Source organism: Anser anser (assembly GCF_964211835.1).
Source record: "Anser anser genome assembly, chromosome: 1".
Classification (NCBI taxonomy): Eukaryota; Metazoa; Chordata; class Aves; order Anseriformes; family Anatidae; genus Anser; species Anser anser.
The window spans coordinates 137,425,440-137,453,282 of record NC_139720.1 but is presented as its reverse complement, the minus strand read 5'-3'; the positions used below and the strand labels follow the sequence as shown (position 1 = coordinate 137,453,282).

At 39.9% G+C, this 27,843-nt stretch overlaps 1 protein-coding gene across 1 annotated transcript; it reads left to right on the top strand.

The window, feature by feature from the left end:
- The first annotated feature begins 4,492 nt into the window (after positions 1-4,492).
- XG (Xg glycoprotein (Xg blood group)) lies at positions 4,493-27,514 on the top strand. Its single transcript, XM_083814314.1, has 9 exons — positions 4,493-4,828; positions 15,541-15,582; positions 16,017-16,073; positions 19,800-19,835; positions 22,281-22,346; positions 23,223-23,279; positions 23,949-23,987; positions 24,273-24,392; positions 25,700-27,514. Exons 1-9 carry the CDS (start codon positions 4,768-4,770, stop codon positions 25,714-25,716), a joined length of 495 nt encoding a protein of 164 aa, XP_083670440.1. The 5' UTR covers positions 4,493-4,767; the 3' UTR covers positions 25,717-27,514.
- Positions 27,515-27,843: the final 329 nt, after the last annotated feature.

Genomic DNA, 27,843 nt, shown 5'->3' with positions numbered 1-27,843 from the left:
GTATTTTCCTTCTTAGTTTCTCTAGAAATGCAAGTTTTGGTGCTCTACCAGAGAAGCAGTCTTCAAAGGGAGTTTTTCTTCCTCCTCCATCGGCAATTCAGATTTATTTCTTACAATTTATTTTTTATCAGTTTATAAGGAAGTTGCCCAGTAGCAACAAAGCTGTGAGCTGTTCTCACAGGGTGCTTACCAGTGTGAAGTTCAGAGATGACATTCGTGTGAAGGACAGGCGTGGCTTTTGAGCAAGAACACCTAGATTTGGTAACATAGAATCTGATGAAAAAAGGTACAGAAATAGGCGGCTTAGTATGGGCAGCCTTAATGGTGTTTGTGTGGGTTCAGGGTTCCTCATGCAACTATCATCTCCACCTTTGGGAGTTGACATTGTTGTGGGGGCATTTCTGTCATTTTCTCACTTTCTAATAGTGAGAGGACCGGAACTAAATCTGACAGCTGTGTTGTGGTTGCCAAGTGACTATCTAGGAACAAGTTTACTCATCTTTTCAGTCTAAATAGGCACATAATGCTGCATGAAATTTGGGCACAGCTATACTCCACAAAGCAGGCAAGCCTCAAGGTGATGTTTAGGGGGAATGGCTATCTTAACACTGATTTCAGCAGGTCTCATCTTCTCTGGCTTTGTCCATTAATGGCTTCACGGGCTGGAGTTGTGAGACAAGGAAGACTGGGTGCTGCCACCTAGGGAGAAAAAGCTGAGGAGAAGGCTTGAAATTCGAGGCTGTTCTCTTGCTGTGAGCAAAAAGCTGCTGATTTTGCGGTTTATGTTAGTTATACATACATAAAGAGTAGCAGTTCACTTCTCAGTTATCAGGCTATTAATTTCTATATTGCTATATGCCTCACTGCCCACTAAAGTTTTGGTTTTATTTCTTAGCTTAGTTGTTCTTCCATTGCATAACTAAATATCCCAGACCATTAGTTCTCTCACTCATTGGGTCAAGAAACATCAGTTAACAACTATTCCTCACCATAAGGTGTTTTTATGGTCACCTCCCATGCATTAGGTGCTGCCCGTCATGGCCATCTGGACAACGTGACCTTCAGATCCCAGTTTGCAAATTTATCTTCTAGTTTCCATACAGGTCTCAATCAGCCTGAGCAGTGGGATGAAAAAATACTGTCCTTCCCAGGCCCAAACTGCAAGCTTCAATCCTGCTGAAGAATCTTCATCGTTAAAGTAAGGATGGCAACACGGAGCTCTCTCCTGTTCCTGTTGCACGTCCTCCGAGTTCTGTTTTTTCTCCAGTCTGCCTCCTTTGAGGAGGGGAGCTGCATCATTCCTAGAGCTGTTCAAGTTACCTGCAGTAATAGGAGAAAAGAAACGTAAAGCAGGATCATCTGGTTCTAGAGCATCGCATCACTTTAGCTTCTATGAAGGAGCTGAAGGTGCGGTTTAGTTCATCCTAACTATCAGTAAAAGGACTGCTTGAAAAATGTTCTGATGGTTTTCATGTGTCTATTTGAGTTACTTATCTAAACTTATCCAAAAGAATTCATCAAGCTGTGGAAATGAAAACAGGCAATTCTTAATCATAAGATTTGCAGCTTTCTACTGTAGCTCCTATTCATACCCATTTCAAAGGCTGTGCCGAATTTTGAATGTTAAGGAAAACTCTTTCATGCACTCAGCTTTCAGCATACATTGGGCAGATTTACACTCCCAATTGTGTATTTCAGTAGTTTTCTCACTCATTATTTTAAGTCAATAAACTGTATGTTCCCCCTACCCCCCCCCCCTTTTTTTTTCCTGCAGATTTCGCTTGGCAAGATTCTGACATATACCATAACCTTTCCATGAACTGGAAAGATTATCTTCTTTTTGTTCTTTTCTGCTATGCAAATATAAAGAATATAAAACTTGAAAGAAAGCAAAGAGATGATTACAAACAGAAAAGGAATTGAATGGAATAAAAATACATTTTTTTCAAAGCCCTGCATTTGGAGTACTTTAAGAACCACAAGGGTGAAAAACTAAAATACACGTTTCTATACCTTCAATGATAAAACACTGAAGATTCAGTTAGGATGTAGAAATTATATTCTTCTACTGCCAAGAAATTATATCACTTATTCACTTGTTTATTTATCTTGTGTCTAGATGAATGTCTAAAATTACTAGATGTTTCAAGACTTTAATTAAAATACTTCTATTTTTATGATGAAAAATTAATACTGTAGGATATTAGTGGCTTTCCCCAGTAGTTCCTGTTTATAATTTGGTTCCTTCATCTCCGATAGACTCATACAGCGGGACACCCATGTCAAAGAGAGCAATGTCTAACCTCTGCCCACAAGAAGGATGGGGTTGCAACTGTGGTGAGGTGTGACTGTCCTCTTGCTCTTCGTTAGTTTGTCTCATCTAAAAGAGGCCTGATGGACAAAAAGTATATGGCATAGAGAATAGGCAGACACAAGCTACATTTCTCAAGACATTTGCTATTTCTTAAATATATGAGGGCTTTTTTTTTTTTTTGGTGAAAATAAATAGAAAAATTAGGCAACTCAATCAGCCTTGTCAGGTGAATATTAGGCAGAACTTTGTTTTCCCTTTAAATAGGAAAGGGTGGGTAGTTTCTCAAAGTGATAAAACTGCAATCTATGGTCTCGTAAAAAGCCCTGTATTTTTGCTTAATATGCAACATTGTTTACTTGATATCTTGGACAAGCCATTGCACGTGTATTTGGAGGGAGCTAAGTTTAAAAAGGTCTTTCAGTGTGCCAAGAACAGATCTGGGATAAGTATTTGACTGACTCCAATGTCAGGTCTGCTCCTTCAACTCACAGTTCCTTGTGCCTTCATTGTATTGTTTTTATTTAGCTACAGAGATTAGCAGGTGGCTTCAGAAGAGCTAGAAGTGAGCTCAACATCTTCAAATCTAATAATCTTCAGTATCCCAAAGAAGGTATCCCAAAGAACTAGTATCAGCAGACAGATGAGATAAGGTGTTTTGGAAGACTTCACTTACAAGAGCAACTGTTTTGAAAAAGCTTCTGAACGTCTGTGAGGTGCTTGGACTTGTCTGGAACTAGTGCATAGCCTTGCTAACATTTCTGTTCCCTTCAGGCAAATTCATCACTGATACGAAGATTAGCACGTGTGCCTGCTTTTGTTATCCTGGAAAAAAATAAGCAGTAGGCCTATGGGATTGCTAGTGTCATGATCTGATCCTTGTTTTAAGTGGCTGATAAAGTCCTTTCTTTAACCTAAATGTCTTTAATTCTTCTGAGATTGAGCAATTGGCCCTGACCAGGAGAACAATACATAAATTGATACATAAATTAAAAATGGTTAAGCCACATGATACTGGCTAGTCCTGTATAAACCGTTCTGCTTGTTTGAATTTATGGGGGAAAAAGGCACAAACCTGATTAGCTTGAACATCAAGCTTCTTGAAGATCCAATATCACTGGGTTTTATCAGTCCAATTTATGTTGTATCATCTGTTTTTTTGTAGGTAACATAAAAGCATGAAGTCAGAGCAAACTCTGTATTGTGTGTTCTAGGTAACTCCGCAGAAATGCACTTGGGGCCAGCCTCTGCTCCCCATCAGATGGGATCATCCAACAATACCAAGTGCATACAGATCTGCCATTAATGGTAGCGACGTCCTGCGTGTATTTGCTGCCCTAGTCAAAGCAGTGCTGACAAAAATGTCTGCAGCCTACATCCCAGCAAAAGGGTACACGCACCAGTGTCCTGATTGGTGCCGGGTGCCAGAGGGATGGTGGCAATCCAGTTCAGCAGGCAAATGAAGTGGCATGCATTTGCTACAGAAAGACTATGACAAAACTGTGTCTTAATATATGTGATTAACTGTGATTTTAATATATGTTAATGGACGTATACACAATTTCTTTTTCCAAAGCTTTTTGTTCTCGTGGTCAGACTGTGGCGTAGCACAGTTCAAGGTCACTCTCCATGCAGGATATGCATGGATATTTTGCATTTAAAATATATATTTAGATCAATGGAAAAAACAAAAACAAACAAAAAAACATGACAGATAATATGTACCTTGTGAATAAAAGCATCTACCTTGGAGCTGAGCATGCTTCAGGTCAGCAGGCTGACATCACATGTTAAGTTTGTAATCTAATTTTTTTAGTAGTTGTTGTTGTGCCTCTGCAGAGAGTTCCCAAGTCCCACAGAGCAGATTCCTGGCCTCCCCGTCCCTACCTCGGCAGCGCTGGTTAGTGATTTGGGCTCTGACGGGACTTCAGCAGCAGGTACCGCTCAGCCAAAATCTGAGCAGGGAAGCAGCACTTTGGAGACAGAGTGTATCTGAGAGGCTGTTCAGGCACCCTCCAGAGCAGGCCTGCCTCCCCTCCCAGGTAATTTTAGCACCTATGGCACCACACCCCACTTGGAAGGCGAGGATGTCAAACAGGTTGGCTTTCCCTCAGGGGAGCGGGTGGAGTAAGCGCGCGCTGGCTCCCTTCTCACTGGCTCCCCTGCTCTCCGCCTTCGCCGCCTGGGCGTTAAATACGTTTCTTAGTGGGCAGGTGGCACCTACGGTGCTGCGCGTGGCTTTGCCATAGTGGGGCCGTCTGCTTTTGTTACCTGTCCTGCACCAGACTCGGTTTTTGGGGACGTCTCTCTGTTCCACAGTGCTTGAGTGGGATGGTGAGTGACCTTGTTGGACAGAGCCCCTGATTAAAAGCGTCCCCTCAAAGCTTTGCACTGCCAACTTCTATCGTCATTGCCTGGAAAAAAATCGGTGCAATCAGAGCGCTGCATAGAAGACCATGGGGAAATTCAGAAGAATCCTTCTCTTGTGCCTTGGCTTTCTTCTAGTCCACGTAAGAGGTAAGTGACCTTTGCCTTGACTTATTTCTAGGGTGTGGTTATTAAAAATGAAAAACAAAACAACAACAACAGAACGCTAAACCCCAGCCCCTCAACAACTACACTTGTTTATTTAGAAATAATCACTAGGATTGTTGCTTTTGTTTCATGAGAAGCGTTCGAGAATATTTAGGTAAGTACTTCTGCAGTTTCTGCGGCGATCATTTTTGATGATCTATGATCATGCTGATTGGAGTTTGTTTATTATCATTCCTTATTTTCTATAGTGCTGTTCTCCTAAAATTACCAATAAGCTTGAACTCGAGAATATACTTTCTCTAATGGAAGCTGTAAAATGTTTCCAGAAAGGTCCATAGCCAAACGCTTACTTCATGTTTTTAGAGCTTTCCTTGGTTGTTGATATTTCGCAATATATTAGGTATATTGTAAAAACAAATGCTGCTGCAGTTTAAGATGTTCAGGCTTTAATACTGGTATTGTTTTATTAACCTTAACCAACATATTCTTGAATATATAAAATCCAGACACAGGCATGCATATTTCTTTATATGCAGGAGTAATGCAGAACTGAATACATTTTGTACATGTATTTTGAAGAATGAATAGCAGTTGGGGAAAATGTAATCCATTTGTATTAAGTGTTTGTTTTGAATTCTAAAGTAATTTTCTTTTAGCAAAACATTCTGTAAAAATTCATTTTGATATCAAAACAAATAGGATTGTCCTTATGTGCACCTGCCATGTAGCATACTAGTAACATTTCCTTTGTCATATACAAGTACTAATGCAAATACTTTTAGAACAGCATTTGACTGCAGGAAGAAGCCAATCATTAACCACTAGTTATAAAGTAGATGCTGCTGCTCTTTCTCTTACCAGTCTGGTTGTAAACGGAGTCCCTGGGAGATCTTGCAATGATGAGCAGTGGGAAGAACCTTGCCTTTAATTAGAAATGGTTCCTGTAAATGTCCCTGAAAACATGGTGAATACTTTGATCATAAAATTCAGTGGTTGCTTCCATATACTTATTTTTTTTTTTTTTTTAATGAGGAATTACTTGGAGGTCTTCTGCAAGTAATGTGTCACAGAAACATCAGAGCAGCAGGACAGTGATGGCCTGCCCCACAGTGTGTTGTGAACAGTGATGATTCACACTGTCTCTCATTACTGGCATGCAGTCTTTCTTGTTATGGAGAGGTCTCATGCTGAATATTTCTGCTTAAATAATCTGAGCATGTGCAAGTCAATTTCCATATACTGCATCACATTAATTACAGGCACAGTCAGGCTAACCGTTCTTACTTTACACATGTGCTAATTTAGAGACAATTCAGGACCTGCTTTGGGGGAGAAGTCATTGCTACAAGCTGCTGAGGGCTTTGGGCACAGTATCAAGCCTGTGGAAACTATTTCATCCACTTTTGAAAAGCAAAATGAATTATTTTAAGTCTATTGCTACAGCCACTGAATTTTATCATCAAAGTTTTTACCATGTTCCATGGACATTTACAGGAAACACCTCTCAGTCCTAGTCAGGACATCATATGAGGAAAAGCTTGGGCATGCGAGTGAAAAGCTGGTCTAAGTCCTTATGGTCGGAAAGTCTATGGCATGATTCACCCAAATGGGTGCATATACGTGAAGCCTGCACTCTGATCTAAGCTGTAAACCATTTGTGGGAGCTCCTAGAAACTGCTGTGCCACTATGGCCAGGCCAGATCGTATCAGTCCCCTTACGATCCAGAGTTTCCTTTTTTCAGACTGTATTCAGGTAGTTGGCTGGACTGGCTTGATGCAGAAACATGGCATAACCACGGACCACAGTGCTCAAGAAAAGTGAGACCTGACATAGTTCAGAAACTTGCATGCTTACTGTGATCTTCCATGCTTTTACTCAAGCGCTTTTGTCTTTTATTATTTTCAAGCTTAGGCAAGTTACATGAGTTCTCCCACAAAAGTACAGCTGCAACAGCTAATTGCCTGAGTTGCTTTTAGCCCAACCCAAATGAAAGAAACTTCACTGAAGCTCACACTGATGTCACAGGTCAATGACTATGGTTCAGCTGACCTGTGGTAATTCAGCTTCAGCTGTGTTTACACATCCCACTTAGGGCATGGAAAGACACAGCTTGAGACCTAGTCCCCCAGTGTCCCCCAGTAAGTGAGACTGTGGACCTCTTTGAGATATATTGAATGTCCCGTCTGGGCAATACACTTCCGTTTTCACCATGTGTGTACATGTCAGGGAGAGGCAGTCTGACCTGAGGTCTACCTCCTGCATGAAGCTGGGACTCTTGCTCAGACTTGACTGCTCAGAAATGCTCCTCGGGTTCCCACTATAGGTACAATCCACGTATCTATGTTCTTTAAGACCAACTTATAGGTCACGTCGTTAGTTAGTAATAAAGACAGCGCAAAGGTTGATGATGTTTAAGACAAGTTAAGTTTGCTCCATCGGATGTTGTGTGCTATGTAGGTAAAGGGAACAGCGTTTATTGTTAGCCAATAAACAATGTACCACTGTCCACCTAAGGTTTACTAAGATCTTTGACTCAAAACTAATTGTGATAATTATACAAGCACTTTGCAGGGAGAAAATTACAGACCTGTTTGGATTTCAGGCACTATATGACTTAGTTTTATGAATAATGTAGTTTTCACTGGAGTTAAAAGAAAGAAGGGGAGAGATGCAAAGCCCAGTCCTATTTATCTTCTTCTATTCCATCAAGCTCCTGTCCTGACCATCACTGTGTGAGGTCCCTGTGTACGTGCAGAGGTGCTCATGGTATCACAGGGATATACCAGACAATGAATTCCCTAGTTGCTGAGTACCAAAACTATTTCACTCCCAATAGCAGAGCTGCTATCCTCTGTAGGCATGTCAGCACTGCCATCCCAGGGTGTGACTGCAGTTTGATAGATAGCATACCTGAAGTGTTTGAAACACTAATATCAGCAGAGCTGTCGCAATGCCAAAGCTCAGGAAAAGCTAACAACCACGGTGTTTACTCAGCTTCTCTAGTTCACTTTTCAAAACACTGCTGCCACTTTGCAAGCCTGATAGAAGTGCCCAAACTGCCTGTTTTCAGGCTGTATTTTTGCCTCATTTGCAATGGCAACTGCCGATCCTTTTCAATCCCACTGAGGGCAATAAATTAATAAATGTCATAATTCTTTCAGGATCAAAAATCAGTAAAAGTACGCCTCCAGATTGTTTTGATCTTTGCTTTTAGATTTAGAATCTTCCTTCTTTTCCATGTGGGGGCTAAAATCCATGTTTGTTAATGGAAAATACTATCTAAAATCTGCTCTGTAGTACATTATCTCATGAAGCCAGATAGGTCATCCCAGCTGAAAGTGAGATAGGCCATCCCAATTGAAAGAAGTAACTTGAATGAGCTGTGAAAATATAATGATCCAACTTCCGCTGTGTATGCTTTGTTTGACATCAATGGATTTTGGAATTCCTGAGGAATCTATAAAAAAATCTGGAGCAACAATGCTCCAGATTAAATGAAAACAACAGTCAGAGTATGCACTAAGATTAGTAGACAAAATAAAGCAAGTCCCTTCTTGTGTCCAAAGTCTTATAGCAGTGGAGGAACCAGGCATACACTCCTCACACAGCCCTGAGTTAGCAGCCACAACCCGCCCCCTCCTCCTCGGATCACAATCTATGTTGCGGCAAAACTGCAACTGCTCCTTGCAGGTTGGCATCTGCAAGAGGCAGAAATTGAGATACGAGTCAGATATTTCCATTCACAAAGATTTTACAGAGCAGCTTGTTCCCTGAGCATGGTGTTATCAAAGAGAAGGCTGGCCCTTCTCTTCTAAATCCAGCCCAGGTTTGCGGAGTGTTCTGCACGCCGGGAGTCTTGGCCTCTGTTCCCTCTGAGGGCTCTGCTGCCAGATCCTCTCCCAATTTCCCTGCTTTGAAGTTCAGGTGCCAACTAATGCCCCATCTCTCTTTGCCCAGGGTCATTCACAGAGGCTTCTCTGTGCATTCCAGTGGCTCCTTCATCTCTGTGAAGGGATTTTAATTGTTTCTCTCGTTTAGTCCAAATGAGAGGAGGGGTGGCTCTTGAGACTCAGCAGACATGTTGTTGCTGGACAGACCTGCTTGCTGACCTCCAGCAACTCTTTTCAGCCCTGTTGTTTTAAAGAAAACACATTGTTAATGGCATGAAATAGAGAGGTTGTAGGCCTAACGTCTTTGCTGTCTTGCATCTTGAAAGCACAAGCAGAGAATGCGTATGAGACACCCTGGCCACCCACTTTGACTTGGCGGTGTTACTAACCCCCGGGACCCATATGCAGATGGCGTACTGTGACTTCAGGAACACAGGGTTAGCTACACAATAGAATTTCTAAAAAAAAAAATTAAAAAAATTTTGTTTGTTGTCAGTTATGGAATAACACTACCAAGATTTGTGCCGCCCTTCCAGCCTGATGACGAGCTAAAGGTAGTACATGAACTCTAGTACTGCCCTGGTGATGGAGGTGGGATGAGAAGGCACTCTGCGAGCAACAGAAGAAACAAGGCCTGGCGTCTCCCTGACTTCCTGCATTATCTTCAGCATCCCCTGTTGTCTCTAAACTACCACCGAGGGAATGTGAGGATTAGCCAGTGGGTGCTCAGACAGTGCCTTGTCACCCTGAGAGCCAAACACAGCAGTTGCTTGTGCCGCACCACAGCATCTCGGTAGGAACCCGCATACAGGCCTCTCTCTGGGACCACCTCCCTGAGCAGATCTCACGAAATGTGACTGTGGTTAACACTCGAAATAAATGGCTGAAATGGGATGGTAGCTTCATGAACCACGCATGTACAGCAAGATGCTTTGGCTGAACAGCCCACGCCATGACATAGGCTCCACTTCCCCATGACACAAGGCTGAAAATCTCAGTTTCCGTGTTCTGCTTCCATAAGATGCAGAGGCATATAGTGCTGCTTCATTAGAGATACCAAATCTTTTGCTCTGCCTGTAATTTTACAGGACAAACCAGCTTCTTCTGCACTCACTCTGAAGCAAAATACAGAAAATTATATATATATTAGATTTTTTGTATGCGGGCTGCATCACATCATAAAGAACAGTAGCTACCTTTGAACAGCTGCTATTTGTCCATGGCAAAGTAAACACTATAAAAATAGAAGTTATTCTTTAGTGTTTGATGAGACCATGCTGCCCAGACCTAAAGGAGTACTTCCAGACTTGCTTTATTAATATATCTTATTTGCTGGTAATTATTTAAATGTGTTTTTGTATGAATAAGTGAGAGAGACTTTTAATTTCCCTTGAATTCAAAACATAAACAGAAGTGGCCTAGCAAAACACATGAAACCAATAATCAGGTCCATATGTTGTGGTCTATAGACTGGAACTTGGATCTAAATTACAGATTTTAAAGCACGCTCATTTTCCGCCACGCCATCAAGGGGCTGAAATGGCAATCATTGTTTATGGAATGAAAGGGCCGTGGTGGAAAAGAAAAGCTACAGTAACCTCATCAGGAAATATGGATCATGAGAGTACTACATCAAAGAAACGGTACTCACTCACTGAGATTTCGTCCGAAGTGTCCACTCTGGGGCGTAAACCTTTACATTCTTCCACAACTTTTCTTATATGAGTAATTTCCTTTAAACAAACCTAATTACTTCCTGAGTAAAGTTGGACCAGTAAACGGGGATGTTCTGAACCACAGACTTGGGAGAATACATACTATTTTCTCATTACAGGGAAAATAAGTATCATGATTGTACAATAATCAGAAATGATCCATACAAGGAATAACTTACCATTTCTGCTAAACAGAACATAAGTCCCATGAGTGAGTTAGGTAACATATTGTTCCTCTTCAGATATTTTTTTCTCACTTGTGAGTCATTCATTTCTTCCTCAGTCTCTGCCAGCTTCAAAATCTTTTAAGCTCATTGTATTTGCAGAACAATTCTTATTTAATTATGTTGAAGAAACCTTTTTTTTTCTCCTTGTTTTCACATAATGTTAAATCAACTTATTTTCTCTTTCTAGCTAGCTCATGTGACTATTTTTTTTTTGCTTTCTAGTTTATTTGTAACACAGTTAATCTTATCCCACTCATGACTGCTATCGATGCACTGAAAGCCCATTAAGTTAATCATCTCAATGAGAAAAAGAATTTATCTAACATATACATGCACATTAAAGATGTATGCCCGTAAGATGTATATGCACATATTAACACATTTTCTCATGTATCTAAGATTCATTTTAATTACTAGGCTATATGTATTAAATGCCTGATAAGTTCATTTCATTTGACCTATAACCTGATTGTCATTTAACAATATTTAAGCTGTCTTGGTTCAATGTGTGTCATTTTAATGGCCATGAGCTTTGTTCATATGGATGCAATGCAGGACTGAGCCTACTTACTGAGTTTCAGAATTGCAGATTGATGCCATGGTAGGGTTTTGACAGAAAAATTTTGACTACAGTCATAGTGACTGACAGGTAACATCGACCTGCAAGAACCTGGCCTTGTTCTGTGTATAGTCTCCTCAATCTGTGGGAACTCTGACTCTTGAAATCAATCAGTTACACAGCTAAAAGGCAATGGATCTCTTTAATATTTAGGTTATAAATTCAATCATAGGCAAATGATGCTGCTGTCTGGAATTTAGTTACTTGGATCACACTTTCAGAAAGCTCATATGGGCAAAAGTTAATGAATATTAAGTGTGTGTCTGCCTGAGGACATGATTTTGCAAGGAAGTGACTGCCTTGGTGGGCTAAGGTGACCTGAGCTCCATGTTGCTTTAGCAAGATGTGCCTTATATTCAAGGGAACTTAGTAAGAGCTGCCTTGCTATCTCTGTGGCAAAGAGCAATCATAACACCCTCTAGAGCAGAGCAAGTGGACTGACAGTGATTTTATATCACCAGCCTTCCACACATTGTACTAAAAAGATTAACAGAAAGTATGGGCACTGGTGAAAGCAAGTGTCCTGCCTGAAAGAATTATGCCTGTAAAAATAAATGTAGTAACTCCGCAGTTTGAGTGATAGTGTTTTGACGCTTGGCTTTATGGAGTCCATTCTCGCCTGCGTGGCTGTCACAGGGAAATCTAGTGGTAGCAATTTAAGCCAGGTCTACACTTGAAACTTCTGCTGGCACAGCTCCATATGTTTGGTGGAGATGAGGGAATTACATTCCAAATAAGCCTGAAACTGCCAGCAAAAGTCCTGCTGTTAGTATAGTTCATTGTGTTTGAGCAGCTCATATAAACATCATTAAAACATCTCCTTTCTCGATACAAATTGTATATCCATCTGGAAGTTTTGCTTTCTTAGCTTAGCATTTCCTCATTTGCAGATAAAGACTGTTCTGTGGTGTCAAGCAGGAGTGTATAAGCATTTTCTAAAATAATACGTCAAGAATAATTGTGGACCACCCAACAAAAAACAATATTACAATAATTTTATTTCTCAGTACAAACAGGGATACTCCCAGAAGAAAGGCTAGAAATGATGCCAAGAAATAGCATATTAGCCCAAAGCAGTAATAACAGAGATAATTCTGAGACAGCACATCCTGCATAACTAATTTTTTTCATAACTTCATCCGTGTTAAAAATAATATATATATATAAATTTATATGTATATATAAATCCAAAGGAATAAAAATGATTTCTCTCTACTGAAATTTCTTTCATTTTCATCAGTAAATTTCCAGCTGTTTCCATCATGGAAGCTGGTCCAGAAAGGCGATTTTTATAGGTGAAAGTCAAATTTCTTTTGGCCTGTTTGTTCTGTGAAGAAGCTTGTCTAATTAATTTCTGATGCCATTTATCTTCAGAGTTCCCTGAAGTGACTGCAGTTCCTATTGAGCTAAATATTGTCTGAGTCTCTAATGTGTGTTTGTTTTTAGATCCACCATTTTGTGGATGAAATCTGGGCTGTTCAGCTATTTAACCATCTGTTATCCTCCAAAATTAGATTCTTAAAATGTCTAGGTGCAGCCTCAGAAATGGTAATGAGCACTTAAAATTCTGCTCCACAAAATTTTTCTCCTTGCGGCCATTTCATGTTATTATCAGAGGAAGTCAGGATGGAAGTCCAAGCAATCTTTTCAGTTTATTGGAATATCATTTACTATGCTACACAGATGTCCACATACTGCCCATCTGTCAAGGCTTATATTTACACAGCCAGAGAGACTTCAGTGTAGATTCCTTTCTTACTCCCAGTCATTCTGTGTTAGTGTCTGTTTCTTTTTATTATTTGATTTATCATCAGAAATAATTAAAAAATCAACCTGAATAATTTCTGCAGGAGATTCTCAGGCTTCTTTTCTTCTCTTCTTAAAATTCTGTCAGTCTTCTATTTCTTCCTTGCCATCTCAAAACAACACCTCTGGTCTTTTCCCACCTTTTTGGAGCACACATACAACAGAACAGGGAAACCTAGTTATTCTCCAGGAGAAGGGCAGATGCCAGTAATCGTTTCAGTCTGCTGTTTTGCTTTGGTTCTCATGCAGTTGAAAGCATCTGCATCATCTTGTCTTCATTCCACCATCCCTTTTGATTTGAGACCTCCATTCTTTAGTTTTCTTTCCTTCTCCTAACTTCAAAGAAATATTACACCCAGAAGCTTCCCATAGTCGTCATTCAGAAGATGATTTTGTCAAGTTCTCCTTACAGCATTAGGACCTCAGTAGCTGCTTTCTGTAGCCTTAGTTCCTGCGTGTCAGGACCTGTAACAAAGGAGCTGGTGTGGCCAACAGCTCTTTGGGCTTCCAAAACTATTTCTGATGACTCACTCTGATGAGAAGTGGCATTCCCGTGCAGCAGGGCTCAGATCAGACAGCCTCCTTCAGCTCTCAGGACGCTGATTATGAATGAAGATTTGTCCAGAGGGTAAAATCAAAGGACACTCAGACTGAACTCTTATTGCTGGCACTAAAAAAAATGCTTCATAAAAAAAAAAAAAAAAAAAAAAAACCACCATAATTTGAACATGTGGGTCTTAAGAGCAGGATGCACTAGGGATGGCAGGACTGCGGTGAGGTGGCTGGGCTGAGGTCGAGCACGGACGTCAGCCTGTGTGCAGGGCCTGCCCCTCGGCCTGCAGGTCCCATGGCAGGGGCAGGGCAGTGGCAGGGCTGTGACAGCCCACGGGCAGGCCCAGGGCCAGCAGGGGGTGGTTGTGCCTCAGGACCCTGTCAGGGAATGTTGTCTGAGGAAGCCACTTGGTATATTTACGCATTTAATTGATTCATATAAAAATAAGAACCTGTCAGAGCATTAGGGTGTTATCCGTTTGAGGACCTGGCCAGCTAGGTTGGCTGAGAGGCCAGGGCAGGGGAAAGGGACACTCCACAACCGGGTCAAGCGAAGAGGCAGAAAATGGTACCCTAATAACATTAGTGGGATAGCCTTATGCTATTATCTGCTTTTCCTTTTCAAACATGGGTTTGCCATGCTCTTTTATAGAGATGGTTTTGCTTCAGAGGCCACTGGCTATTTAGCATTCCAGCATCGTTTTATCTCTTTCGTCAGACAGTAGCTATAATTAAGTTCACAAACTTACGTTAAAATCCTCACGGGAATCAAAGTGGTTTCACCTTATACTCAGAGTGCTGCTTTCTATTTGAGGATCACACGGTGTTTTATCACTGATAATTAATCTTTCCAGGAGCTCTTTGACACAGACAAGAGCTGTTACTGAAGAGCAGTAATTAATGTGGGGAACGCCACGCAGCCTGCCAGCACCCACAGAGCAGCGACCGACACCGAGCGCTGCTGCTCCGGGGCGGCTGTGACAGCCTCCATCTGCTCCTCAGTTTCCCTGCTTGAACAACGACACTTTTCTTGCTGTGAGGCATTCGAGACCTACCAAGAAAAACACTTCAGTCGAAGGCTAGGTACTAAGCCTTTCAGGCAGGCTAATAAACAGACGCAGATCAAGAGACTTGCTTGACAGACACGTAAAGCACACCTGCTTAGGAAAGCCATGGCGCATGGTGGCTTTCCATGGACTCATGCATGCTGAGCTTTGATTTGGCATGCAAACCCAGGAATGATGGAGTTTCAGTCCACATGAGGACTAACAGATACTTTCTCTACAAAGAGGTGAGTCACGAAGGCTGCGCATTAAAAGGACAGTGGCAGACTGTAGAGAGTGGAATGGAAATCTCGGATGAATACCTGTTTGCTCAGTCCAAAGTTGTATGCTCTGCTTTATATATGTTAAATATTTTCCAGTTTTATTTACCTGCTAACTTTGAAGGGCAGGATACTCATCATTTTCCTGCTGTGACATTTCATGACATCATTGTCACCTAAGACAGAACGTGAAGGATTCTTTTCTCCCTTTTCCTATTTTTCTGAGGTACAGTGGAAACTAAATTAGGTAAACGCATCTTTATATATTAGTGCTGGAGAATTACAGGAGAAAAAAAAAAAAGTTGGTTCAGGTGACAAGCAATCTCAAGGCAGGCATGCCAGGAAAGCTGATCTCTAAAACTGAGCTTCAGAGCTTCACAGCTCTGGCTGAGCGGGGTCATTCAGGGCTGCCTGGGGCAGGGACAGCGGCTGACAGCTTGCTCTACGCCAGCTCCTGTTTGGATGGATTTTCCTTTTGCCTCTGAGTGGGGTTCTGGCTTTGTCCAGAGCTATCAGAGGTCTTGGATGCCTGCCTGCTGATGTTCTCTGCTTCCTTCTAGGTCAACGTGACTTTGACTTAGCTGATGCTCTCGATCACCCGGGTAGGTAAATCTGCTATCCTTATTTTCCTATGGCATTTAGATCTAATAACAAATCTTAAGTCTGTTAGTCTGTTCTCTTTTTGTTGAGAACTGGAAGACGAAGTAGCTAGTACTTAAGTTAAAAGTCTACAGGTCAGGATAATGCTAGGTTTTTAATTTACATACAACTGGAAAATGCTGTGGTGTTTGGTTTTTTTTCTGTTTGGTTTTGTTTGTTTGTTTGTTTTAAACAAATCAATGTTTTTGCCATTAAATTAAATTTTTCTTTGGAAAAAAAAAGATCATGGCTTGGAAATATATTCCTTCCTTTTTAGTTTTTGCCATGATGCATAAAAATTTATGCAGCTCTCTAGATTTGCAGATACTTTTTTTTTTGGATAAGTTGAACAATTTTAAGATTTTCTTGTTTTTTGGTATGTCACTGGGTCCCACAGATGACATAATTACCAGGAAGCCAACAGTGATCAGAAGACCAACACGGCCTCTGCTGAGTGAGTAATACAGACAATGAACATGTCATAACTGATTCCAATACGTAGAAATTGTCTCCCATGATATTTTTGATTATATTTGCTAATATGCCATAGCTGGGATCATTTGTGTGAATACTAGCTGTCTTCTGTATATAAAGTAAGTACTTTTTTTGACAATTACCAATTACATGTCTTTACTACTTCCAGTAAGGCTTTAAAGCATGATTGGCTACAGATAGCATTTTATTTCCTGAAGATCCTCAATACTTTTGCAGCCTGGATTGACATTCCTGGGGAGTATAAAAAAGGGTAACTGTAGCTAAAAATGGGTAACTCTTCTTCTACTTCTTTGCATTACCTCTTCTTTTAGCAAAAGTATTCCTAATGCTTAATAACAGACTTGACTATTATCTTGTATTGATTGCTACAATGACTGTGTCAGAAAGAAAGGAAACTGGTAAAAGCAGAGAGGACTGAAAGGTTTTAGCTGTAATTTTGAGGATGAAAAATTATGACTTTCAATGAATACCTGTTGCTGTTGAAAAACCCCAACCCCAAACAACAATAAAACCACATGCATATTTATGACAGCACATTTTGCGACAACATAGACATTTTACACCTAAACTACACTGAAGGAAATTTCTGACTATCAAGCAAAATGCTTGAATCAGGAAATGCTGGGTAACATTAACCCACACAACAACCTTCAATCTTTTCTTGGATAAATATTCATTAAGTTTTAGATACTTGAAAGTAGTTACATGTTCCACATGATGTTGGTTTACTCTTCGAACAAAGGGGGCAGTGTTTTGTGAATGTGATAGCTACTGAATCTTGCAATGGTTGCATTCTTCCTTCCCACTTGCTTTTGCAAAGAAAATCTTTGTTTGACCTAGGCTAGTAGTATCTGTTGCAATGTACTGTGAAGCCACTGTCCTCTACTTCACTAGCTGTTCTGGCTTCCTTTAAAGTCAGTGGGGAGAGATCATCAAGTCTAGGAACAGTTCGCGTAATCCTAAATGTGGATTAGTTGTCATCCTAATATAGACATTTAAAGTAGGTTACTTGAAGACCTGGAAGACTCTTTCCTCAGAGTTTCCTTAAAGGTAACATATGGAAGCCAAGTCAGAAGTCAATATCTATGGTGATACTGCCCCAGTCAGGTGAGAGAAATTGAATTTTTAAGGACTCCTAAATCTGTTAGAGAGGCAGCAGTGGGACGATTGCCCTACCTGAATCAGCTTTGCTAATTATTGGGAATGAAGAACTCCGTATTTTCCAGACCATTTTGGAATCTCTCCCAGCACTAAAGAGAATTTCAGGGAGTTTAAAAGCAATTAAAACTAGTAAGAAAAAAGTGCTAAAGTAAATTACTGGATTTGGAAACGTGCACAGAGATGATACAGAAGTATGTCCTAACATCTGCCTGATGTTTCATCTTAACTTCAGGGTTTTCTTTGTGTCTCGTTCAGCCAGTATCATTGAGAAGTGAGTGTGGCTGAGATGACAATTTTGGTAGAGTGTGGTACAGGCCATGTCCTCCGCTTCCCAGACAAGAACCTCTGTCTGAGTAGAAGCACTCCTGTGGGTAGTTCCCAACCAGTGTAACAAAATTCAGTAGAAGGGAAAGGTGAAGTGTGTTTTTAAAATCTCTACATACGTTGATTTTAGCCATTCATGCTCATCCTGCTATTAATTTGATTGTCATACACTCAAACCCGCATACTCGGGAGCACCAAGATGTGTGTACTCCAGTAGTCTGGTGAGCATCATGTGCAATGTGGGACAAGGTACACCAGCTACTGAGCCCTTATCCTGTCTCTGTGGTTCTTCTCAATAAGAAATGCCAAGCTAATTTATGGGCAGATCTTTCATACCCTGCAGGAGTCACCAGCTATTATGGAAAGGTCCTTTGCTTCATAATATTGCTTCCTTCAGACTCCCTGAACCTTAGGCTGGGTTGCTGTCCACTGTCTGCTTGTGCTTGTTTGAGGTATACAGACTATGTCTCTAGTCTGCTTTTTGGGTGGGCTAACAGGAAAAATAATGGTATGGCTGATAAGCTGCAACCTTTGGCTTTAGAGTGCCCTTCTGCTTTTCTCCTGCTGACAAGTTATCTCTGCTGTGGCCTTATGGGAGCTCAGGCTTGCTGGTTTTCACAGAAACAACACATTCCTCAATTTTACTGCAGGGAATGGTGACTTTTATAGTCTGTTCTTTTAACCCTTTGTTCTGCTGTTTCTTCTTGTGCTTACAGACACACGTTTCCATTCGTCCTTCATTCATGCCAGCCTCAGCATTTCTCTAACAAATCTCCGCATGAAGGCTCCTAAGTGGAACACTGCATTTTACCTGAATTCTTAATCTTGATAATAAATGGAATCCGATTTGCAATTTATTGCTTCTTACAGTATTAACCTTTTACACATAAAGGTATTTTTGAAATGCAACTCTGCTGGCCAGACCCAGACAGAATTAACACCTGGCTTGACAAGAACAAACCTATTCATGTAGCAAGAATTTGATTATTTTCCTTCCAAATTTCCTGGTGACATCAAAGCATTTCAGAGAAGTTACACAAATGTTCTCTATATATATTTATATATAATGAGACTAGACACTGTTCAAAAGCAGCTTCCTTCTCCCTCTGGATGGAAAGAACACATGAAGGCAGACCTGTGCATCATGATGCATTATAAAGAAAAAAGTATATATTTATAATATATATATATGTGTGGCAATAAGCATCATTATGAAAATCTAGGTAGATTTTGCTTTTTCTTCTGATTTTTTTTCTATCACTCCACATTAACTAGGAGCAAGAGAGGGACAGTAATGTATTTCTGCCTATAAGTCAGTGACCTTTGAGAGCTCACCGTCATTTCCGAACATACCCTAAAATATCACCCACATACTCATATCCACACCTGAACATTGGAAATGGAATTCCTCTTGTTTGTGCACCTTATGCAGCTCATTGACAAATTGTTTATTTAATGGAAAATTCCATTCCAGGCACTGTGAGACACATGCACAGTGCTGGGGAATGGCAACAGCCTGTGATTCACTGCATAACGTGCCTATGCAGACATTTAAGAACATTCTAAAACTTTTATAGTTCAGCCAAAGAAAAACAGATTGTCGCTCAACCTTAGACAGGTGCATATGATCACTTGAAGCACAATTTTTTTCTTTCACCGTGACCCTTACATAAATTAGTTAATTCAATTCTCTCTCCCTAAGTAGGTTTATTACTTCCCAGGATTTGTTCTTGAAATAGGTATTCCGATTTTGCAATGCAACAAATTACACCCAAGCCAAGCATGCACATACAAGTTTCAACTACAGACATAGATGTTAATAAATTTTTTTAAATATAAAATAAAATAACCAGATACATTTTAATATTTTAATATAACTGATTTTATTTATGTATCTTGCACATATACTAAAGACGTACTGATCTTGATTCCATTATAAGATTTTTTTACGAAGGAATAAATCCTTTGTATTTTGAGTGGAAAGTATGATATAATTTGTCTATTATTTTGTGGGCAAATATTAAGCTCTGTAAAGTTTTTCAAGAAAAGTGGAATATCTTATTTGAATTTGTGGGTATGACCTGAAAAACAGTTCCTTGTCAAAAATTGTTTTACATTTTCTGTTAAAAGCTAACATTTCACTTCCCTCAAGAACAGTGTATTACTGACTTCTCTACATCTTCTTCCCTTTCATTTTCAGACAATGATCTGCATTTAGGAGATGCTTTTGGTGGAGGTGAGTACTTTCTTTTCTCAGATATGTGTGTTTTTTGGTTTTTTTTCTGAAGTCTGCCTAATTTGTACAAAAAGAGTGGGGACAGTAGGATGGGCTGTGTCCAACTGCCAGCTATAGGAGCCTGCAGGCTGTTCAATCTGTATGGACAGAAGTCAGCTGTGCTTCACATCACCATGCCAGCCCACCACGGCTGTGGCTAAGGAGTGGCCATACTGCCCAGTCAGCCACAAGGGACCAGGGTGGCAGCCTCTGGCGGAAGGTTGAAGACAGCAGATAATGCCAGTAGTTCCTTCAGCTTCCAGAAGGGAATCTGCTGAAGTTTAGAAATCCGAGGTAACAGTGGGGAGAGAGCTGTGAGCTTGTTTTAGCTCTGCTGACCACAAATCAGAAGTGCAGGAAGGAGTGGTTTAGAGATAAGCACTGATGGATGTATTACAGTGTAGGCTTGAGGCAGTCAAGCTGTTGTAACCTGCTGTAACTTCCAGGTATTTCTATAACATCCAAACCTCATACAGGCAGTATTGACAATACTGTATTGAGCTGTGTAAATATATCACATCCAAGACATTGGAAATTTCTGCACCACATTTTACTTGATGTGTTTGGAGGTGTATTAAGGCCGTGAAGTACTCTAGAAAGGTTCTTGCACACTGAAATAACCTACAGTGCAAGTAGCTTTAAATCAAGACATAAAATTCCACTTGAATCAAGGCTACACAAAAGAAAATAATATTTCCTAGCCCCTATCACAGAGCCTCTGAATTACGACTCCTATTGCAGCTGTCTGTTTTAGTCATATTTCAGTCTTAGAGGATCATACCTTTTACATTGTTCCTTCCCACTTCCAGATTCTCCTCTGACATTTTGTACCTGTGCTGAATGACGCGTTAGTCTGCATTTTATAGAGCGGAATCTAATTTTGTTGATAAGTCCCCTTTTTATGCTGTTACTTCTTCCTGCTCATAGTAATTGTTCCATTCCTGCAAGTTTTTACTGACTATTTTTATGAGAGGATTGTTTTAGTATGTTGATTAAATTATTAATGAATGACTTAAGCATCTTCAGTAATAGCCATCCTCCCATTCCCTTGATTCCCTTTAGTCCATTTTCAGTTCATGTTTTTAACTGATATTCATACGTGGTATAATGAGATTAATATATGTACCTCTATCAATAGCTGTGGTGACATTATTTTCTTAGCAGCTATGACATAGAATATGTCTAATATCTAATAGCTACTAATATCTTGTGCTTAAGGAAGACTGAATAACTGCAGCATCATAATAGAACGAATAATGGGATTGACAGTTTTCCACTTTGGTGTTGAGTCTTAGGTCGGTACACATGGTTCTAGAACAGGAAAAGTCTCTTCTTCTATTAAATAGAATTAATTAGGCGAAGTCTGATTCATAAAAGCTTTAAGAATGTGCCTAGAATCTATTGGCTGCAGTAGGCTAAATTCATGCTGAAAGCTGAGCATATCTCTAAATAATTTTCTGAATCAGAACATAAAAGTTACAAGCAGAAGTATTATGTTTAGCATCTAGACAAGAAGAAAACGTGATAAAAGTGCATCTGCTATGCATTGTAGATGAAAGAAAGATTTAAGGAGAGGGAGGGAAAATGTTATTTATTTCCGTGACCTAGCTTTGGTTTACCAGATGTAAATTTGCTGCCTATGTGAGCAGTTAAATAAGCTACTGACCTGGCTGGAAAAGGGACAGCAAGAGGGGGCCCATGCTGTGTATGCAAAGGAACAGCCCTGGGCATCCTACTTGGGTCAGGCCTCGCTGCTCCAACTCTTTGTGTGCAATTTGGAAACTGCTACTGCTAATCAAATCCCTCTCTGTCCAGTGCACCTCTTCCCGTTACTTTGGCAGGAATTAAGACTAAATGCCAGCACAAAGTCCTAAGGAACAAAGCTGAAATCTGAGTACATTTTGCACTGTTTAAGAGTAGAAAATTCATCATGTATTTGTTGAATTCATCATATTTTAGATGAACTAATGTAATGTAATGTTCTTAGTAATACCTGCTGAGGGCACAGAGATAACCTGTTGCCTCCTGCCCAGCCCAGAACACCAGCTGCTCTCTTGGCTATGTGTAACTGCACCGCTGACACCTACAGTAGCATACTGTTCTTTCCAGCTGTCAGCACTGATTAACATTAGGACATGCCAGAAATACATTAAATATTTTCATTGGACATTTTTTGAGTTCTTCTCTCGTTTCAGTTTTGAAAAATTTCCTTTCTGCTTTCTAATTAGATTTAGTAGCTAGTTATTGTTGATAGAGGGCATGCGACTTTTTAACTAGTGACAAGGTCCTTTTCTAAATTCACCAGAGGACAAATGAGCAATAGGTACAAAATCCCAGGTTATTACACTCTTCATTTACAGCTGTCAGTTCTGCTTGTCCAACCATCTAACTATTTACTATCAATAGGTGACATCCCAAGACAACCTTTATACCCACCTCTTCCACCACGGCCAGGAAGCCACAGTAATTCTGGTAAGAATAATTTCTCCTAAGAAAATCTACCACTGAGCTGTTTGGAGCAGATATGTTGAATAGTTTACTTTCTTATTCTTTCTTTATACATAATTTTTATCATCCCTTACATCTATTTTCCTTTTTTATCACTGCTCCTGACCCAGTGTTTGGAAAGACTTTCTGAGCTTTTGTGATGGCACCATAAAGCTTTTCTGCCTACCCCAAATGTAGGATGTTGACTCCTAAGTGGCAGGAGACTAATACTTCTCTTGTTTGTCCTTTCATTATGAATATGTACACACTGAACCATGCTAAGGTTCAACTGACATCTATCGACATGGAGTGCATAACCCTATGTACAAATCCATGCTGAGATATGGATGTGAGATGGCTCTGGGGCATACAACAGGTGGGACTGGGGAGATGGATTTAACCCTATATTGCTTTGAATGTAGTCCCAGACACTCTCTAAATACAGTGGAAGTGGTACATCAATCCTAGCTACTACCATGTACCCCATATTTACTTCTGGTATGATTGTGGTGGTGAGCTGTGGACGTGCCCTTCCTGAGTCTTGCCTAGAAGGGACCCACTGACTTCCCGCTGCAGGAGCTGCTGGGATTTGAGTCCAAACTCTGGGTTCCTAAATACAGCACTTATTTACAAACGTGCATGTCTTCATGCTCAGAACGGGTAGCCAAAAACAGTTTTCATTATCCAGCTTCTGGGTGAATGTGAACAGGTGACTATTTGTGCAAGGCACCTGGCCCACTGCCATGTAGCTGGTGGGATTTCAAAGGTCCCTCACCTTTCCCTAGAACAGTAGAAAAGAGCTGAAGGGGTTACCACTGTTCAGATATTTTTCCAACAGAAATCCTAATTTTTGTCTTGCAGGAGGTTTTAATGACTTAGATCTCGTCGACGGGAAGCCCTTACCACCGCACATAGCAGGTAGTATTTATTTGCCAATTCTCCTTGCAGTTTTTTCCTAATATTTACAATTAAGAGCTGGATGGTTTTGCTTTAGCAGGAATCTGTTTGTCACCAACAGTGTAGCACAAGACTCTGCTATTTTTATTTAGATTAGCCACCTTTCTCCACAAACCACAGCTTTGAGCATGAAGCTCTAGATCTTTTGAAACAAATCCCTAAATGCCTTACAGGGCTAAACCAGCACCTTGCAAGATTAATCCCTTCAAATTCAGCTTGGATAGTCCCAAAGCAAGGGGCTTCTGCTGAGAACTGAAAGTAAATGCATCACGTCTATATCTTGACATAAATCATTTGATTGTCTGGCAGTAGAGGATAATGAGAGTACAGTACTGGCCTTCTATTTCCTTTAAATCAGCCTGATGTAGACAGCTAAGGATTACCCTTTCTTTTTTTTTATATTCTTCAGATAATATTCTTCTTCAGAAATGAAGTGGCTGGAGGAGGGGAGGTTAATCCTCCTACCAACACCAGTGCGAGTCAGGATTAGAATCAGAGCTCCTCTCTCACAGAGTCCCACTCTAGCTTCCCAATTTCACGCTGTATGAAATCACACTTTGCTGAGTATATACTTTGTTCTCAAAACATGATGAAAGGCATTTCTTGATGAAACTTCACCCTCTATTCCAGGAGAAGAAGAGCATCATTTCAATCACGGTGGAAACACAGGTATAGTAAATAATGTATTCTACAATCTGTTCCAGTTCACCATGAAAAGTAAGAAAATGTTAGCCTTATATAAGTAGTATATATACTAAATGATCTGTATGACACTGTTTTCACACTAGCTGTCATGTAACATAATTTCCAGTCTTCTGTTTAATTCTACTTAATAGATTTCCAGTGTTTCACCAAACAATTCTCAAAGTTTTGCAAAAACAGATCTTAGCAGGGAATATGCTTAAGTGATACTATTTCAGTGCCTCTGATTTTTTTTTCTCTCGTTTTCTACAGATTCAGGATTAATAGCTGGAGTTACCTCTCCTATAATTTCTGCTTTTGTGATATTAGTTGTTGGATCAATAGCTGCCTACACAGCTTACAAGAACAACAAACTTTGTTTCAAACCACGTGGTAAGACAAAATTGTTTTCCCACTTTCCGGGTTCATTTAGCACTGAAGTAGATGGGAATTTTACAAATAAATAAAAAAAAAAAAAAATCAGTCAGAGTCAGAGCAGAGATAGGTCAATGATGAGGACATTTGAAAGTCTACACAATCTCAGTGGTCTCTAAGAGATATTGATAATTAATATGGCTCATCAAGGACAAGCATAGGAAGCCATAGCATGCTGAAAGGACTAAAAGGAATTGTGAAACGTGAAGTCTTTGCAGCCACAGAGGTGACTGAGTGTTGTGGCCCTGAGCCCACAGACCAGCCTCAGTCACCCAGATCAGCCTCACCTGGGACATCACCATACCTCCTCTGGCCAGGGCCCCCATTTCAGCTCAGACCTGGGTTTTCTGTCCTGTCCTGGTCTACATCTGCACCGTGCCTGCCCCAGCCCTGGTCCTGGATTGCTGTTGGGTTTCTCAGCTTGGCCTTGGGCTTGGCTGGTTGCTTTGTCTCCCCCTGAGGATCAGTGGATTGCACATAGGACCTGTTTGTCATCACCACCCCGCTCTGCTTGCCTCTACTATGTGCAGTGTGGTGGCACCCCGCTGGTCAGGCTGTGGCCCAGGCTGCCCTGTGAACGTCCTTTTTGGGAACAGCCCCACTTAGCTGCAATACAGGTCAATTTAAACTTCTAATTTTAGTTCTCAGTTTCATAATGGGACTAAAAACTAAGACATTTATCACATATTAAAAAGTCTGCCAGATTTTTAGAACATGAATGAAATGCAGGATGTGCACAGACAAGTTCCATAGCCATTTCTGGCAGATCCAGTATCTCCCTGGTGCTTCAGAAAGCCTCATCCAGAAGAGGTTTGCTAGACTGAGGGCTGCTAGAGATGCCACGGGGAGCTGTGGAGGGGCTGGGTGCTCCCTGGACAGTGTTACACAGAGGACATTCACCTGGATCCATGGGGGACATCCTCAGCCACAGCAAGGCCTGGGGATGCCCTGAGGGTGGCTGGTCAGGGCCATTGAGGCCTGTTCGTGCCCTGAGGGTCCTGTCATTTTTTTTCCTCTGTTTCTGTAGCTGGGGTGTAACTGAGGCATGATGAGGCAATCAGTGACCCACCTGACCTCTGCAAAGGGGAGTGAAATGGAGGAAAGGGAAAGGCTGCCCATACTTCTCTAGGGGTACAAGGTTCCCCCCTGATGTCTCAAAAGGATGGGGGCAAAAAGAGCATGGAAAGCAGCTGATGTAGAACTGGCATAGCATATCCGTAGGAAAAATGATGAGGAGAAATGAATGAATCTTCATTTTTTTTTAGGTGGGGCTACAGTGTAAGCTGCAGAAATGAAAACTGTCCGCTGATGACAGACTCCTTCGGTTGGCGACATTCAGCCCACAGATCTGACTTTTTTTTTCTGCTTTATAATTCTGACAAAAATATCTTTCTCTGATGAGCGTTTTGTTAAGACATTGCAATACTGTTCTCTTTGACCTGATGTTACTCTTACACCTTGAGCTTTACATCATCAAAGATGTACTTAAAATGTCCAGGAATAGTATTGCACTATCTGATGTGTATTCATAAATGATGGATAAATATTTTGATTCAGAAGTTATTTTAAATAACACAGATATCAAGTATACGAGCTTAAAATTTAATTTAAAGGTTTTGGCTTTGAACATTTGAGTCATGAACATTTTTTTTCTAAATTAGCCAAAATACTTAATCTTTCTGATAGAACAGAAATAAGGAAATTGCCATTTCCATTCATACATTTTGGATTTCTTCAGCATATTTCTGTATTCTCTGTAATGTTTAAGGAAAACTTAAAGTAGTATAAAGGATTAAGAATTTTCATGCCTTTATTTTGTATCTTATGTCTGAATTCTTGCAAAGTAGAAAGAGCTATAGATGGAAAATTCATTCTTAATTTTGAAATACATCATGAAAAGAAAAATACATTGATGAACCACTGTTTAAAATAACAAAAATGATAGGAAAACAAGTTGATTTTATTTATTTATTTATTATTGAAATGGTACTTAGCTCTTCTCAGGAACTAGAATCTGCCATAAATTATGTTTATCGTTTATCTGCCTGCTCCAGGAGCCTATGAAGGCAATCTGGCTTTTTGTTTTTTACTTTTTTTTTTTTTTTTAAGAACCATATTATTAATAATTTCTGTAAAGGAACACTATATTCAAAGGTTTTGGAATCATTTAGAACCAGTCTGTGTCACTTTGTCCTATAAAATCTAAGTCACACCAACTTTTAAATTTCATACATATCCTTTAGCAGAGATGTGGTTGATGCTTACAATTTCAGTAGCAATGCTGTTTCATCTTTTCCCCTTCGTTCCTGATCAGCCTGATTGTGTTAGCAAACATTCTTATGTAGACAAAGACTGTCAACAAAAACTAACACTTTTCCAGTTTCTCTGTCTTCATGTAGCTAACTGAATCAAAATACTAGCAAATGAATGAAAAGTAGATGAAAAGCTGGCAAAACTAGTAGTTTACTGACATAATTCTACAGTACAGATATTTTAGCTAACTTAAAAGCATAGAGGAAATCCATGTGTTTTGTCTTCATCTTATACATGAAGGATGCTTTTTCTTACTAAAATTGCATGTAGATTGCATAAACATGATTTTGTGTTTGTTAAATTGTTGAGAGAAAGATGTCATCTGAAAAAGTACACTTTTTGTAAAATAAAATACTATTTTGTCTACATTATACTTGAAATTGTTATGTTGCTGAGGAGGTTACCAAAATCTTTATTTTGATCCTAAAAGTAAGAAATTATAATGTACATCAGTTTAAATACGGAAACACTTTGACAACACATGAAGGAATGAGTAATTCTGTGGCTATCACTTTCAACTTATGAATGGTAACATACTTTAATATGGTTTTCAAGTACACATGCTATTTCTTTAAAAATACAAATTTTCCACGTTAATATTTATTAAAAAAATGATGTATGTTTTTCCAGGTAGACATAAAGTTTTGATTAACGAAATGTTAAAACATTTTGTACTTTCGATGTTAGCTGCTTGTTAACAAAAAAAATATGTATTTTCCTTCTTTCTCTTGAAAATTTTCAATAAACACATACAGTGTTTTACCCAAGATGATGTGCAGTTTGTTTGTTTTGCTTGTTACTTTATGGATTATATGCTGGCTGATACCTTTTATATCCAAGGTGATCTGTGACCTACTGAAGACTTTAGGGGGAAAAAAAGAAACAGCTTAAGAATCTTTTTTTTTTTTTTTTTTCAGGATCAGTGTCCATAGAAGGATTTATAGGCATTATTAAGGGCATACCAATTTTTGCTTTTGAAATATTGTTACAAGTGATTTAAATTTATTCATTGTATTTGTAAACCAATTTCTTACTCAGTAGAAGTTGTTTTTGTTATTATTAGTGAAAAAGCAGATTTTATTATGGAGAATTTGAG